The sequence below is a fragment of the Homarus americanus genome, unplaced genomic scaffold (assembly GCF_018991925.1).
Source record: "Homarus americanus isolate GMGI-L3 unplaced genomic scaffold, GMGI_Hamer_2.0 scaffold5589, whole genome shotgun sequence".
Lineage (NCBI taxonomy): Eukaryota > Metazoa > Arthropoda > Malacostraca > Decapoda > Nephropidae > Homarus > Homarus americanus.
In genome coordinates, this window is record NW_024736650.1 from 5,912,775 (window position 1) to 5,928,582 (window position 15,808).

The 15,808-nt window shown below is 36.2% G+C and overlaps 1 protein-coding gene across 2 annotated transcripts in view; it reads right to left on the reverse strand.

Annotated features, from left to right (window-relative positions):
• The window catches only part of LOC121872317 (WD repeat-containing protein 48-like), a 50,278-nt gene that overhangs the window by 28,788 nt on the left and 5,682 nt on the right, over positions 1-15,808 (reverse strand). For both annotated transcript variants that reach the window (XM_042375028.1, XM_042375029.1), the window contains 7 exons: positions 14,816-14,920; positions 11,072-11,188; positions 9,442-9,658; positions 7,642-7,691; positions 5,005-5,167; positions 3,895-4,035; positions 3,047-3,201 (listed from right to left, as the gene is read on the reverse strand). In XM_042375028.1, the coding sequence (XP_042230962.1) occupies positions 3,047-3,201; positions 3,895-4,035; positions 5,005-5,167; positions 7,642-7,691; positions 9,442-9,658; positions 11,072-11,131 (786 nt within the window). In that variant the 5' untranslated portion in view covers positions 11,132-11,188; positions 14,816-14,920. The remainder of the gene's footprint in view (positions 1-3,046; positions 3,202-3,894; positions 4,036-5,004; positions 5,168-7,641; positions 7,692-9,441; positions 9,659-11,071; positions 11,189-14,815; positions 14,921-15,808) is intronic.

The window sequence follows — 15,808 nt, forward strand, 5'->3', positions numbered from 1 at the left end:
AAAATATATACCGTTTATATTCAAATTATTTGCTGTCTTGCAAGGATTCGTGCAATACAAATTATATTCTCCTAACTTTAGTCTGTGACATTATATAAGATGAAAACTTTAAGCCTAAAACACCAAACCCTGGCTGGGAAGATGGGGAGGGAGGGAGGGAGGGAGGGAAGGAAGTGACAGTTGGCACTAAAGGTCTAATGAAGTATTTATTTGTGTCCTTTAGCTTGAGTTTATGTTTTTTGCTTATAAAATGCCACAGAAGTGAACAGGGAGAATAAAATTTACATTGCTGGAATTCTTATAAGATAGTGATTAATTTGAATATAAATACAGGGAGTTCTGCTATAACGCTTGTTTGCTATAACGCGATTTTTGCTTACTATTTCTCCAATTTTGTGGTATTAACTGTGAATATGGTAAAGAAGAATATCTCCAAAAAGCGCTCTGATGATAGAATTCCCGGTGATTATCGTAAAGGAAAGGATATAACACTTGAAGAGAAGCTCAATGTTATCAACCTCAAAATCACCCTTCTCCCCCATCAAGTTACATTCATATTTTTTCAAGGTAAAGTGTTAAATTTACTGTATGATTTCATTATTAGATATGAATGTAACATTTATTTAGACTGTGCTATCCTTTGTGTTAGGCTAAATACTAAATTTTTTCGATTTCGAGTAATCTGCACCTAACCCTATTTTCTCCATAAGCCCTGTTATTTCTATTACGCGATTTTCTATAACACGATATTTTACAAGAACACAATTATCGCGTTATAGCAGAACTACCTGTATGCTATAGTTCGCACTAGACAAAAATTTTATTAATCATTTAGTACATTATTTTGAGTACTACATGTACAGTACAGCTTTGCCCTTAGGACAGTGTAGCGTGCCCAGAGAAACATTAGGCGCAAAATTTTAAATATGATGCGCCAGATTGACTCACTCAAAATAGGAAAGATTCGCTCTAAATTAATAATCTTAAATTGAATCGATTTAAATCGACGTTCTACTGTACGTGTGTGTGTGTGTCACACATACACAAAACACATGCAAATAAATAATAATTGGAAAATCCTCACAAATAATCAGAAACAAATTTATTAAAAATGTGACAGTCTACCCTCAAATCCGTGCCACAAAAATGCCAGAAACTTTAAAACTACCCACAGACATTCTTGGGTACATCCAGGGTGTAATCCACGAATAACCGAGAACCACGTAGTAAAAATCCGCGAAATTGGGGGGTCCCCTGTACTCACTACCTGAGTTGTCCTTAAGTCAGACCACAAGGCCATTTATTTTTTTACAAGAACTTAACATCACTCACAAGATAAGTAAAGTAAACATGCTAATAATTTTCACACTTGCATACTTATCCACTACCCAGCTATGAACATTTTAGTACAATGTATATGAAATCATACAATACACTACATAATTTGATTAATATTTTCTTCATGGAAACTACGTTTTGTTGAGTTTTTGTGATTTGTAGATACATAAATAATTAACATAGAAAAAACGGTGAAGGGAGCGCGCAGTAGAGAAGGGGTTAACATCTCTCGCTGGGAAAACTTGTTCCAGTTAGCACCATGCAAGAGCCAGGAAACTATGTTTCCGCTAGTACCTTAAGGGTTGAAATATACAATACAGCATAACTAATAATATACATTACAAAAAGCTTTTTCTTAAAGAAAAAGCACATCACATAAATCCTTGAAAAAATTACAAAAGGACAATGAATGTGAAAGTGGGTTCCATAGGCATGATTAACCATTAGGGACAATTTGGATACAGCACACTGTACACCGAGTCTTTGAAACCCAAGAAGGTAGTGTGGCCAGCACCGTACTTGACCACCACCACTTCCCCACCTTGCAAAGTTCCCATAGGTACCCATTTACAGCATCAAACCACAACCCTTACGACAAAAAAGAGCACTGTATCTACTAATATGCCACACTCCACAATAGCACTATCATTATTACTATTTTACAGCCATTTCCCACACACTTGCATGAGTTAGCCATGATTAGTTGACGGTATGGAGTTCCATTGCCATCAGGCAAATTTGAAGCAAGCTTTATGGTTGTACATTATATGGACGACTTCCAAGTGCCCTATTAGCTAACAGGGCAGTCTCAACTCCGAGATAAACAAAGATTACCCGCCTGTCTGGACAGTAAAACCATTATATTATATTATAAAAGAACTGATGTAAAACAGTGGAGATTACAATAAAAGAGAGGAAGTAAAAAACTAGATAAAATACCATAAAATCCTGAATATTTGAAATCCAATTAAAAATCCACACATGAATTTCACTTTAACCCTAAACTCTACTCACTCTTATGCTAACAGGGTTACAATATGGGTGTGTGCCCAAATTACCCTGTACTGTACACTCTTTAAAAATAATCATCAGTAAAATGATGCTGAATGACAAAGATGCAAAAAGAAGATGTGCTCATTGCCCATCCATTGATTCATTAAGGGTTTCAATTATAAATTGAATGTTTTTAAATAAATTACTATTTATTCTATATGCCAAAAAATATGGCATGTACCTTCCCATTAAAAATTCAAATGAAAATTTAACATCCTTTAGGCCATCCCCAAGTGAGGACCATTAACTTTAGCACAGGGCCTGGATATGATCAGTGGCCAGCTCTGCATATAAAGAAGAGCATTAAACCCCACCATTCCTGCCTGGCCATGATACAATATATAACGTGTGTCATGTGAGAACGAGTTCAGAGTGTTACTATCTGAGCTTTAACACCCCTCATTTATAATATATAAGAGAACTAATACAAGAAGATTTTGAGATATACAGTGGATGTATGGTGTCTGAGAATAACTACTATTGGTATACGTTACAAAAGGATTTAATAAAGACCACACCTTCTGTTGGAAATGATGGAAGATTTAGTGCATGGTTTATAGGTGAAGATAGGGTGCATTATGTGAAGATGTCATCCTGTGGTGTTGTCATAGGAATAATGATGTGGTAGGATTGGAAATTTTATAATCAGCAGTACCTGAAGAGCCCAAACACCCTCCTCGTGGATCCTTATGGTTTTGATGCATCGCTGCTGCCCTAGTGACCACACTCTAATTGTACCATCTGAGCTGCCTGATATGACTTGAGTACCGTCCCGATTAACTAACAAAGCTTTTACGTTGTCTGTGTGACCTGTATGGAAGATAATTAATCAAACATTTGTTCATAAAGTTTAAAAATAAACATTTTCATAAGAATAAAAGTTTTCTTTTAAATATGATTATAATAAAGGATTATAGTCAAATTTATACATCTACATTGTTCCTTTCTAAGGAGTGTCAAAGCATCAATATTATTTAGTTGGCTGTCAATCTCTTTATCAACATTTTAGATCAAGAATAGTATTCCTTCCTCATTATCACTGTAATTGTTATTTCCCTGTTTACATAAAGACCATGTCAAGGACAGTGACTGCATACAGTACAGTACTGTGCTCACAAAGGCCTTTAGTATTAACATCCCCCATTTTTCACTTTGGTACAATTATTTTATGAAAATATTTAGAATTAATTCATTTTGAGGTCTAGATGTTTTGCATTCACTACAACATGTTTACTTTTAAAGGACTGTAAACTTATGGAGAGTATCTATTCACTACAACATGTTTACTTTTAAAGGACTGTAAACTTATGGAGAGTATCTAACAAACACATCACATATTCAATAAACAAATTTATAATCATTAACAAAAAATATGCATGTAGGTGGCAGCTAAGACTCCAATAATTATCCCTTTTACATTAAAACTTCCATATTTTCAATTAGATCAGAAGCATAAAAAACTCAAACTAATCTGTACAGTCAAAAAAAAAAATACAACATTACCTTTAAGCTTCATGAGTTTGTTACCAGTACGAGGATCCCATACTCTAAGTTGCTTCTCTGTGCTGCCACTCACAATGACAGTCCCAGGAGCATTCATGGCTAAACTGTAGATAGAATCCTTATTGCCATTTAAGGATGAAGCTGAAATACAAAAGAGTGTGTTTAATTCCTTATTATAATCCTTGTACAGCATAACATACTCCACATCAGTACAGCATTACATACTCCACATCAGCACAGCATAACATACTCCACATCAGCACAGCATTACATACTCCACATCAGTACAGCATTACATACTCCACATCAGTACAGCATTACATACTCCACATCAGCACAGCATAACATACTCCACATCAGTACAGCATTACATACTCCACATCAGTACAGCATTACATACTCCACATCAGTACAGCATTACATACTCCACATCAGTACAGCATTACATACTCCACATCAGTACAGCATTACATACTCCACATCAGTACAGCATTACATACTCCACATCAGTACAGCATTACATACTCCACATCAGTACAGCATTACATACTCCACATCAGTACAGCATTACATACTCCACATCAGTACAGCATTACATACTCCACATCAGTACAGCATTACATACCCCACATCAGTACAGCATTACATACTCCACATCAGTACAGCATTACATACTCCACATCAGTACAGCATTACATACTCCACATCAGTACAGCATTACATACTCCACATCAGTACAGCATTACATACTCCACATCAGTACAGCATAACATACTCCACATCAGTACAGCATTACATACTCCACATCAGTACAGCATTACATACTCCACATCAGTACAGCATTACATACTCCACATCAGTACAGCATTACATACTCCACATCAGTACAATGGCCATCCACTGGTTTTCAGTGTTGTTGGCTAAGCCGTGACAGGTTTAGAGCAGGCTTAAGCCTTAGCTATTAAAGAGAGGGTGAATAACTCCATGTTCAGCTTCTATGGAAGAGAGAGAAAAGGAGAACAATAAAGAAGGAAAAGGAGTAAGAGAGAAAAAAGGGAAAGAAAGAGATTGTTTTCATTAACAATTAACAGAACATGTAATAGATCTTACTTGTAACTGTGTTGTTGCTGGCTGTAAGGGCTGTTAAAGTTTGAACATCCCACAGAAAGATCGCTTTATCTAGCCCGGCAGATGCTACTTGCTCACGATCCCGTGCATATGCCAAGGCTTTCACATAATCTTTGTGAGTTCGGAGAGTTGACATACAGAAACCCTGTAAAAAAAATCAAGATTCAACTGCTGCAAAATATATGATGAAATACCTACAGTGTATATTAATCAACAAAAACTACTCTTTCAACATGAATACTGTACATATTCCTTTAGTGCGATGGAAGGCAGGTCTGGGTTCTGTGGAAGGCCTGAACCTGAAGCCTGTTTATGACATGTACTGTATCAGGTTACTATTTAGCTGGGGGAGAAACTAGAGTACAGTATAAAAATTCTAAAAGAAAAGGATTTCTGGAAAGGTCAGGAGTGAACCCACAAGCTTGACAATGCAGTACATGAGTTACTTGATGCACCTCATTCAAATACAAAACTCCACTTATCACCCCCCATTTATCCAGCAAAATCTATTTTTTTTTAATTTTAAATCACAAAACCTCAACACAAATATCAATTTCCTTCTCCCACGATGATATCCCACAAGCTTGTGCTACCCTTCTTGTCTCATTTTTACAAATAGCTCTTGAAACATGCCATAAACTGGAGTGTTTCTGTTAAATTCTGTAGTCATCCACAGGGCTAAAAATTAGTTCACAATAATGTAAAGTTGTTAAAAACTGAGTACAGTATTCAACAATGCAATGTGATGTGCATTTCTACACTATATCTAACAAAAGAAAAATCATACTGCACCTGTACAACGAAGAGACAATTGAAAAGGGATGTTAATTGTACAAAACACCTATGATGAAAATAGGAGCAAACTTATCAAAGCAGAACCAATTTGACACACACACATATATCACCCATTACTGTTATATACCTACACCATTTATACCAAGTTTATAAATTTCTTTGTAAACTGATGAATGAAATAATTTTATAATCTTATACATACAGACAGATAAAACTTAGACACACATATGTATATACCTGATTGCTATGTACCCCCACCCAGTCTGGCTAGTGATGGAGTGCTAAAAAATGAAGCATATACAATAGATATAGGATGACTGAAAAGGTCCAAAATATGGGAGAAATACCCTGAATGTACTCTGGATATGTAAAAATGGTGATGGATAAAAAGACTGAAAAGAGAGCATACCAAAGTAGGATAAGAGGTAAGACTGAAGGTTACCAGCATCCTGAAAGGGAAAATGATAAGGCAGAGGTCTCGCAGAGGTCTCATGACAGTAAAAGGAAGGGTTGAAACATGGGAGACAGATATATTAACACTCGAGATCATACACTCATAAGTGGTGTAATGGTGTTTTTTTTTCTCAAAAATTTTCTTGTCGAATTATTTCAAATTTTAATACCACTTTTGTCACGCCATTCTCTTGCATGGAACCAAGTCTCAAGGCTAGGTGGCAACCTGTCTATGTGCAGTAGAACACACTGTATCAGAGAACAAATGCCAGTAATGGTTCTCCCTCAGTAAGCATGGAGTGTGTCGGTCCCAGACGCAATTTCAAAATGGCCACCGTGGTGTTTGCGCCACTATCTCAAGATATTTATCTCTAACAACCTCGATATTTATTCTTATTAAGTGATAAAGTGATGAGAAATTAGATACAGTATTTATAACGAAATAAGTGAAATATTTGTGAAATTATGAGATTGGTGAAATGGCTACTCATAATACAGTCGCACAGACCACACAAAAGCATGTCTTAATATATATGCCGAGCTTGGAAAAATAATAAGTGATAGTGAAATGTAGTGCAGTAGAGGCATGCATATGGGTAAGGTGAATTATAATGGATATATTGTTCTTATTTGAGACATATTCGTATGATATCGCCATTGTCATGCATATGCCAAGGTCTACCTCGTGAAAGTGGCAAGTGGAGATATTATTGTCCAAATTTCAGTTTTTGCAACTGGTCTATTTCTCTTCCTTAGTATGTGAACACTAATAATCTGCCATAAAAAATTACTTTCAAAAGATTTTGACTAAAAAACTAACAAATGTGCATAAACATTTTGGCGACTGCACGCCTAACCACCATTTATTTCTACCTTTTATTCTGTAACTCCATTACTTTTTACAATATATTTTTTTCTAATTACACCATTGTCTTTCTCATGATTTACTATTTCTTACCATGAGCATTTTATACTGACTGATGCAATGATGTGGGTACAGCACAAAGAGGAATCAACTGTAAACTCTCACTTCTCACATACTTGCCACAATGGCTTTTATTTACAGGTATTTATTTTTTTAGGGTTTCATGTGATTTCTCAGTCTTTTTTACATAGGAAGGCATCATTTAAATAAATATTTAACAATATCTTAGCTATAAATAGCGCTCGGGGAAAAAATATCTTCTCAGCGATTTCTGGTCATTCTGCAGTCTCCAAACAGAGCGAGTGACAGGCAATTCCTAGAGAGTTAAAACACGAGATACATTACTGTTACGGCAGTTTCTCAAAAGATAATTTAACAAGGAAAAATGTATCAGAGATATAGATAAGTAAAATAAAGATGACTATACTATAGAAATTTAGACATACCTTATGAGCATTCCATACTTTAACAGTAGTGTCTGAACTTGCTGATATTACTGAAAAAGAAAAATATATATGACTGACTATAAATAATAAAGAAATATTGTATATATATACAATATAAATAAATGAGACCTCATCAGAACCATATGCATTTTAAGTAAAGAACCAACACCTGCACTAACACTCTCAATGGGTGATTCCATTTTCCCTGTGTATGAATATTGAAGGATGCTTTATGCCAGCACCAAAAGCTGTATTTCAGTGTTTGGCCTTGAGGTAATCTGAGTACAGCATGCCCTGACAATTCGCGGATGACACCCTGGATGTACCCAAGAATGTCTAAGGGTAGTTTTAAAGTTGCTGGCATTTTCGCGGTCAGGACAGGGAGCCATTCGTTCTAGAGACAGTAATTTCTTTTACCCCCTGGTCAGCAATGTTATTCGCGGATTTGGCTATTCACGGCCATTTTGAGAGCCTAACCCCCGCGAATTTTAAGGGCATGCTGTCACTGCTTCATGGACTGTATTGTACAATGTAAATGCTGTGGTCTATTTACTACAATTTAATTTTTCCAGGGTCACAACATGCAATAGCAAAAAATGAGAGCAATACAGGGTACTTGTTATATATCAAGAGCAGTATTAAATCACACTATTGACGAACTATTGTATATTGTATGTTTGAAGTTATGGTAATGCTTGGTTAAAATGGTCTTGCTTAACCTGTATGTATTAGTACTGTACTAAAGTATACGGGAAGGAGAAGTAATGTCTTGTAGGTATAAGATGAAGTGAGTGAATGAGAGTAATGAGCCTGTGGGACTTTGCATACTACATAAGACTCTGACTCTTTTAGAGATTGTAATGTATAATCTGGGCTTTTAAAAATTTTCCTCCTACAAACACATTTTCTCATTTGCCATTATTTATTCATACTTTGAAAAGCGCAGCGGACAAGTGGATGCAGCGCTCGCCTCATGTTCCAGGGGTCGGTGGTTCGATTCGTGGGCACTCCCAGTTCACCCAACTGTATATCGGTACCTAAGTTTCCAACTTGGGGAAATGAATGTGGTCGAGACCAGTATTGGCCATGCTGCCTCCTTGTGTACCGAAGGCTTAGTTACAGTATGCTGTATCCACACTGTCCCTAATGGGCATTCAAGCCTATGGGATTCACTTTCACTCATTCTTAAGACTGTAAAAGATATGTTCTGCTATGGCATTTACAATATAATCTGAATGGTATAGATAGCACTGACAAGCCCAGAGTAAAATATAAGTTTGTACCACAGTATTATAACTTCTTTAAGACAATTTTTGAAATGTTGGTCCAAATCCACACAATTATCAGATTAGGAATTCTGGAACACTTTAACACTGTAGTATATGTTAAACAACTCCTTGTTTCACTTAAATCCTTGTATGCATGTACAGTCTCGTTCAAGATTCTTCGAAGACTGCTGGAGACAGCTAGCAACTCAAGGCCATTTGTTTACTGTATAGTACGTAGTATAATATAATACGAAACAACAAAGCCCAACCATTAATTAAGCAACACGGAACTAAGTAACCAATCAACGATAACCTTTTACATTCATTCATAATTTTTACTACATACTAAAGTAAACAAACGACCTTGAGTTGTCAGGTGTCTCCAGCAGTGTTCGAAGAATCTTGAACGAGACTGTACCTCACTGAAGAGGCTTAGATATGTAATCTTAACCCCATGTGATGATTTCTCACAAAAAATAATATTAAAAAGGAAGTAACAAGACAAAAATCACATTAATATAGGACAACTTACAATTTTTCCCCCCACAACAAAGCACAATGTCATTGACCCAATCTGTATGATGTTCCATAGACTGGATGTATGGGTCTTTCTGGTTTTTGCAATTCCATATCCGTATGATAGAGTCACGACCCGCTGAATACAGTCGTTGGAGGTATGGGTCATACTGTAGGGAATTGACGGACGATCGATGGAATTTCTCCACTTCATCCCGAATAACGTAAGAAATCTGCAAAAAAAAAAAGGGTAAAAGCTTATTGTGACCAAATCCAACATTATATAATTTAATCAAATGCATTTTTTTTAATGTAAAGTAATATCTCTGTCAGCCAGAATCCCTTTTAACCAAAACTCTCCAATAGGCGGAATTTAAATTTCCTCGGAAAATCGTTCCCAAAGCCGAAATTTTCCAGAAAATTACGGCTTTGGGAACGATTTTCCATGGGGGTACATTTTCTGGAAATTTCTGATAAAATTTTCCCGGTATCCAGAAAATTACACGGATGGGAAATTTTTTGGGGGGTGTTTGAGAGATGAAAATCAGGGGCATTTTCTGGAAATTACAATAAAATTTTTCTGGTACCTGGAAAAACCTGGGGATGGGGTTTTTTCCTGACTGTAAGAGACAAAATACAGTAATGCATCATTCTGGAAAATTCCGATACCCGGAAAAATTCTGGGGATGGGGGATAACTTTCCGGGTTCGAGATATGACATAATATGCAATTCCTGGAACTTCTGAGAAAATTTTCCGGGTATCCAATAAATTCCGGGGATAAGGGATTTTTTCCAGCTTTGAAAGTGTCGCCTCGTTAACGGATCTCTCATTCCCAGAAGTGCCACCAACTGTTCCAGAGATATTGCTCTTATTTATAGGATGGGGTTTTAAAGGCTGTCAAACTCTTAAGCTCTCTTGTATCCATAACTATTTAGAAATGTTTTCTGAAGGTTAAATCTAAAACTCTTGGCTGAGAAAAAATCAAACACAGATCTCTTCTAAATTTGTTTTACAAAATAATGGGAACAAATAACTCAAGTGAACCAGTGACGAAGTGTTCTAGTCCTTGTTTCTATCATACCTACCAGATGAATCCATGTCTTAATGACAGAAAAAGTGTTTATTAAGATTTGCTTAATTTTTAAGATAAGTACCAAAAGTAACACTTCCCAGTAGGATCAACTAAGGCAATTGTAAAACTGTATTCTCCTTTGAATGACATACTTCTGGTGAAGGACTTTTTAAATCTTTTTTGCTTAGTGTAATACTCCATAAATGTTTTAAATGAATATTCTTAACAGACTTTGGGATATTGATGTGAATAGCCAAAATGTTTTTATACCACAAGGTGCAATAACTATTGCAGTAAACCCCTTGACAATATGAAATCTACTAACTCCTCCTTATACATAACCTCAGGTGTTGTGCAGCATTCACTCCAATAATGGTTAACAAGAGCCATTACAGTACTGCAGAACTTTTGTTAAATAATTATATCAGATGTGGGTACTTAAACATCTTAAACAATAATTCCTGTCACTCACCCAAACATCTGCATGAGCCAAAAATATCCAGTTTGAACAGTATACAGTATTACATCAGCTCAAGTCTTCTTTGCCATTACAGAATGAATATTACACATACTTGAACCTTTTTCCTTGTGGAGTGGGTACTGTTTTGCCTGTGGCCTGCAATCATCGACATGGTGTCAACGTCTTGTCACCCTCCTCAGTCATGTGGCACCTGCTGTCATGCTTAACTCTGAAAAAAAGGTAAAAAGATAATTATATCACGAATGAAAACTGTTAATGAATTTCACATCTAGTTAGTCAACACTTGTAAAAAATATTTTTCCAATTGACCACTAAAATCTTATATTTCTTGAACAATAATCCAAAGTTGGGATTGACATCACAGGAGCATGTCTACTGAGAAACATCAAAGCATCATGAAGAAGAAAACAATTGAATGTGTGGATGGTACAACAGCAGAGTTTTTAAAGAACCTGGTAGAGAAAGTCATCAAAAAATTGGCTGAACTGTCCAAGGATACCTTTGAGAAGGGATAATTGATATAAGGACTGCATATAATGGAACCACAACAGAGGCTGAATATATTGGATTATGAAAATCATTGGGGAATTGTAATCTCACATGCATCCACGTTTGTGCTGAGAAGGTCAATTCCATGCAAGATGATGAAAACTAGTTACTGATTAAACCTCGAATTTGCACTGAATTACTTCAGGAAGTGATTTTAGGGATAAAACTAACTAAGCTGCTCCTGAAACTTTTTCTGGTAGAGTCCATATACATGCAACCCCTGTACAATGTAAGCATACATCTGGGGAGTTAAAATCCTCTAATCAGTAACCTGAGATGATATGTTGTTAACCCCACCTTCACTCACATTAAAATGGGGGATCAGGAGCAAAAGTCATCCACAAGAGACAGAAGGCCTTATGGTCATCATGCCTCGCCAATAGGCACACATCAAGCCAGAAATATTTATGCAATATTGTTTGGTACAAATACACAATTTGTTTCAGTTTCTAGCTGCATAACCCACTAAACTCTGGAGGAGCAAGGGACTCTGAGCGACCTGGCTATGTATTCTGGGAAAATAAAATTAAATCCAAATATTTCTGGGTTATGCCCTTCAAGTGGTTCTCGAAATTCAAAGCCATCTAAACAAGAGGGAGTAGGAGATACAATACCACCTAAAGTTCCAGGATCAATCAGACAAGCCCCCATGGTAGAATGAACTTTTATTTCCCATTATATAAAATCCATATATATTGGGAATACTTATATACAGTACTCTCTAACTCTCTCTGTTTTGTCATTCTTAAACCTTATGTCAAGTCATTAGTAGTTAAAGTCCTTTAAACAAAATTGGATCAAAATCTAATTAGAGACAAGCCACCTCTAGTGCCTGAATCATGTGCATATCATATAAGCCGACAAAACATGGAAGAATCCACAATCACAGGCATATACCATTCATTCCTATACCACCACCAAAATCCATCTCACAGACACTAACTGGCACCATATTACAACTAACAGAATCCCCACAATATCCAAATGAGAAATTATGAAACAGATGATGAAGATAGAATAGTGTAATCCCTAACCAATTTCTGATATAAAATCAGAAAAGGGAAAGGAAGAGGCTTCAGGTAATGCTGAAGTAGAAGAGGATATCAAATCTTCATCTGACAAATGACAGCTATTACGACTGTAATTTCATGAAAAGAATGAAGTTCCCAATCTATAATGGATATGGAAAACAGGAGGAAAACAAATTTATTTTCTCCAAACCATCACAACTCATGGAGAAGGCATCCACTCCACATGCAACTTCTTGTGAAATAAGAGTAAGATAAGTTGGAAGTTCCTAATTTTCCACCAATGCAAACAATCCCATAAAGGGAATGACCCTAGCTCATTTAAACTCCACTTGAAAATAATTTCTAAACCCTAAATAAAGAATTTGCTGGATTATCTAAAGTCCTGTCAACATGCTTTGCTGTGATAAAACATGATCATATGTGGATAATCTAGGACCACATTTCTCATGAGTCCATTTATAATCACTTCATGGAAAATACAAGTGAGGGAAACACATCACATTCCTCCCGACCAAATATGGCTCTTACCACCTAATTGTTGACTACTTTTATTTTATATACCTTTATCACTAAAAATAGCTTTCCCATTGCCTAATAAGTTATTTCCATAATCTTCTAGACTTTGGGATACACGGGGTCTCCAACGTACGAACGTCCGACTTACGAACACCCGTCGACACGAACAGGGTTAAACTTGAAATTTACAGTGTCTGTATTTTATTTACCTGATGACTTATTTTTTACTTTCACTTACTGTATTTTGTAATTCTATTTCTTCTTTAGTCTTAAATTAAGTGATTTTAGATGTATATAAAGACTTAGGCTATGATATAGGTCTAGTGGGATTTTAAATATCGTTCTGTAAGTACGGTATGCACATAGCATGTGTTCCGACTTGTGTACAAATCCCACTTAAGAACATCCTCTTGAAAGGAACCCGTTCATAACCCGGGGACCCCCTTATACTGCTTCGAAATTTTTTTTATCATTCCCATTAGAGTGATCCTAATAGGATCACTTAGATTTGTTCAGGATGGCACCACATTGCCACTTGTACCAGTATTCTTTGCTTTTGGCTAGCACTAGCTTAAGTGGTTTAACTCAATTTTTAAGAAGTGCAGTAAGATCAAACAGTGGGGACTACTGCCTGGAAAGATATTGAAAGCATAATGTATTGTCCACTGGTAGACCCTGCTGCCAAATAGCATCACAAAAATTTTGACCAATTTCCAGGTTGCTTCTCAGGTTTTGTGTAGTGTGGCAGCCCTGTGTTTGTTTACATTCGACAGAAGAAAACCAGCAATAGTAAACATACTATGGAATCAAATTAAAACTATTAAAACAAATATCCCAAAGGTAATGATTTGTGGAATGTTTATATGAGGAGCCCCTGTAATCTCACGAGTGAAGGGGACTGTATCTATACACAATTTCTTTTAACTTTTAATAAAATACAATAGTAGTTCTGTTTTGACTCCGGAAAATTGCCGGTAGCTGCAATTTCAAGACCAACACATCGTTCTGGAGAAATTAGCTGCCGGCAGATGAAACTCCTGTCACTAGCCCTGGAAAACCAGCCACTAATACAGTACTAGCTGAAACTGAAAAATGCAGGTACGAGTGCCTGTTGATGTAGATTTTCAGGGATATACGTTTATTGTTTGGCAACTCTCCTGGGCCATGCTCATGTAAATAAAATGAAGGTATTTAGCAACTTGAGAAAATATTATTACATAATAATAACTAAGATAATTTTATTACAAAAATCTTAATTTGAGGGGACCGATATGATAATTCTCATCTGGAAATCTGGGCAGAGCAATACTGCCCTAAGTGCTAAGATGACATGGCATCAAAATAGTCGTATCCTTCAGATGCATGACCCCAGGTCGACCTAGAGCTTGTGATTTAGGGGTGAGTTTGAAGGGTGAAGGGAGTCCCAAAAGAAAGTCAGTTAAGGGCCTCCAAAAGGCTAGGGCCAGCCCTGTCGATTTTAATCAGAGAGACGGTGGTACAGTATCTCTATCTATCAATCTTTTGAAAAGCAATATCCACAAGTCATGGTGTAAACTTTACACTGTAAAGGGAGTCTATGAATCCTGGGTCAAGTTGTGAGGAATTCTACAGAAGAAATATTGGTGAACTGGAAAACTTAATTGTTGACTTTTGTTGACATAAACAAAGGGAAAGGCTGGGGTGATTACTTGTCTGCATTGTCACTAATTAATTAAATATATAATTATATTTTAACTCACCTGTGACAATTAGATAACTGGCGTTGCCAAAAAGATGATTTCCACGGTCGTCCCTGTTTGATCACCATGAACACTAGAAGGTATACTTGTCACGTCTCTGGGTATCTGTGAGAGAAATACAATTATTCACATCAATGCATTCACAAAATGCTGTAATCATATACAAGTTTAGATTCCTGATTCATAAATTGGAAAAAATTTAAATAATATATTACCAAACAGCCAATATTCATTTCCAAGACATTCACTTAAAATAAGTAAATGTAGCTAAATAATTAACTGCCATTTACAAAAAGCAAACAATACAGTATCAGAAACAGGTACAGCTGGCATCAGGGTTGCCTGATTCAAACCAAACACAAAAGTTTTTTATTGTTATTTATATTTCCATCACCACTCATACTAAAAGGACTGTTATTATTCAATTTTAAAGCCATGACCAAGCATATATAGTAGATACAACTTGCAGTACTGCCCTTCATAATAAGGTTAACTTCTTAACACTACATCTTGAAGTGCTGTTCCCAAACAAAAATTAATTCCCAAGTATTTTAATAATCCTACCGGCCCTACTCCTACCTCCTGCTGTGTCAAATACAGTATGTTCAGCTCCTACTCTGTTTTTCACAACTGGCATTGTTCTAGACCTTTTTAGTAATTTAGTGTGGTCTGTCACCTTTCTTTTAACATGTAATAGAGATTGTTTATAAAGATACAAACCTTGTACAGTAAACCCTCACTTTACGCGGTTAATTTAACCCACGGCAGCCCGCGTAAAGTGAGAAACGCGTAAAGTGAACAACATAACATATGGGATTAATTGAAATAGAGACCGGGCCGACCCCCAAACTCCACTTTTTCCCGACACAATACGTACGTTTTACTAAAAATAACATCTAAACTTTATGATGGTATTCACACACACATAATATAAAAGGGAACAATCAATAAGAGAAAAATATACTGAAGGTCAGGTTAGAAAAAAACAAGGTT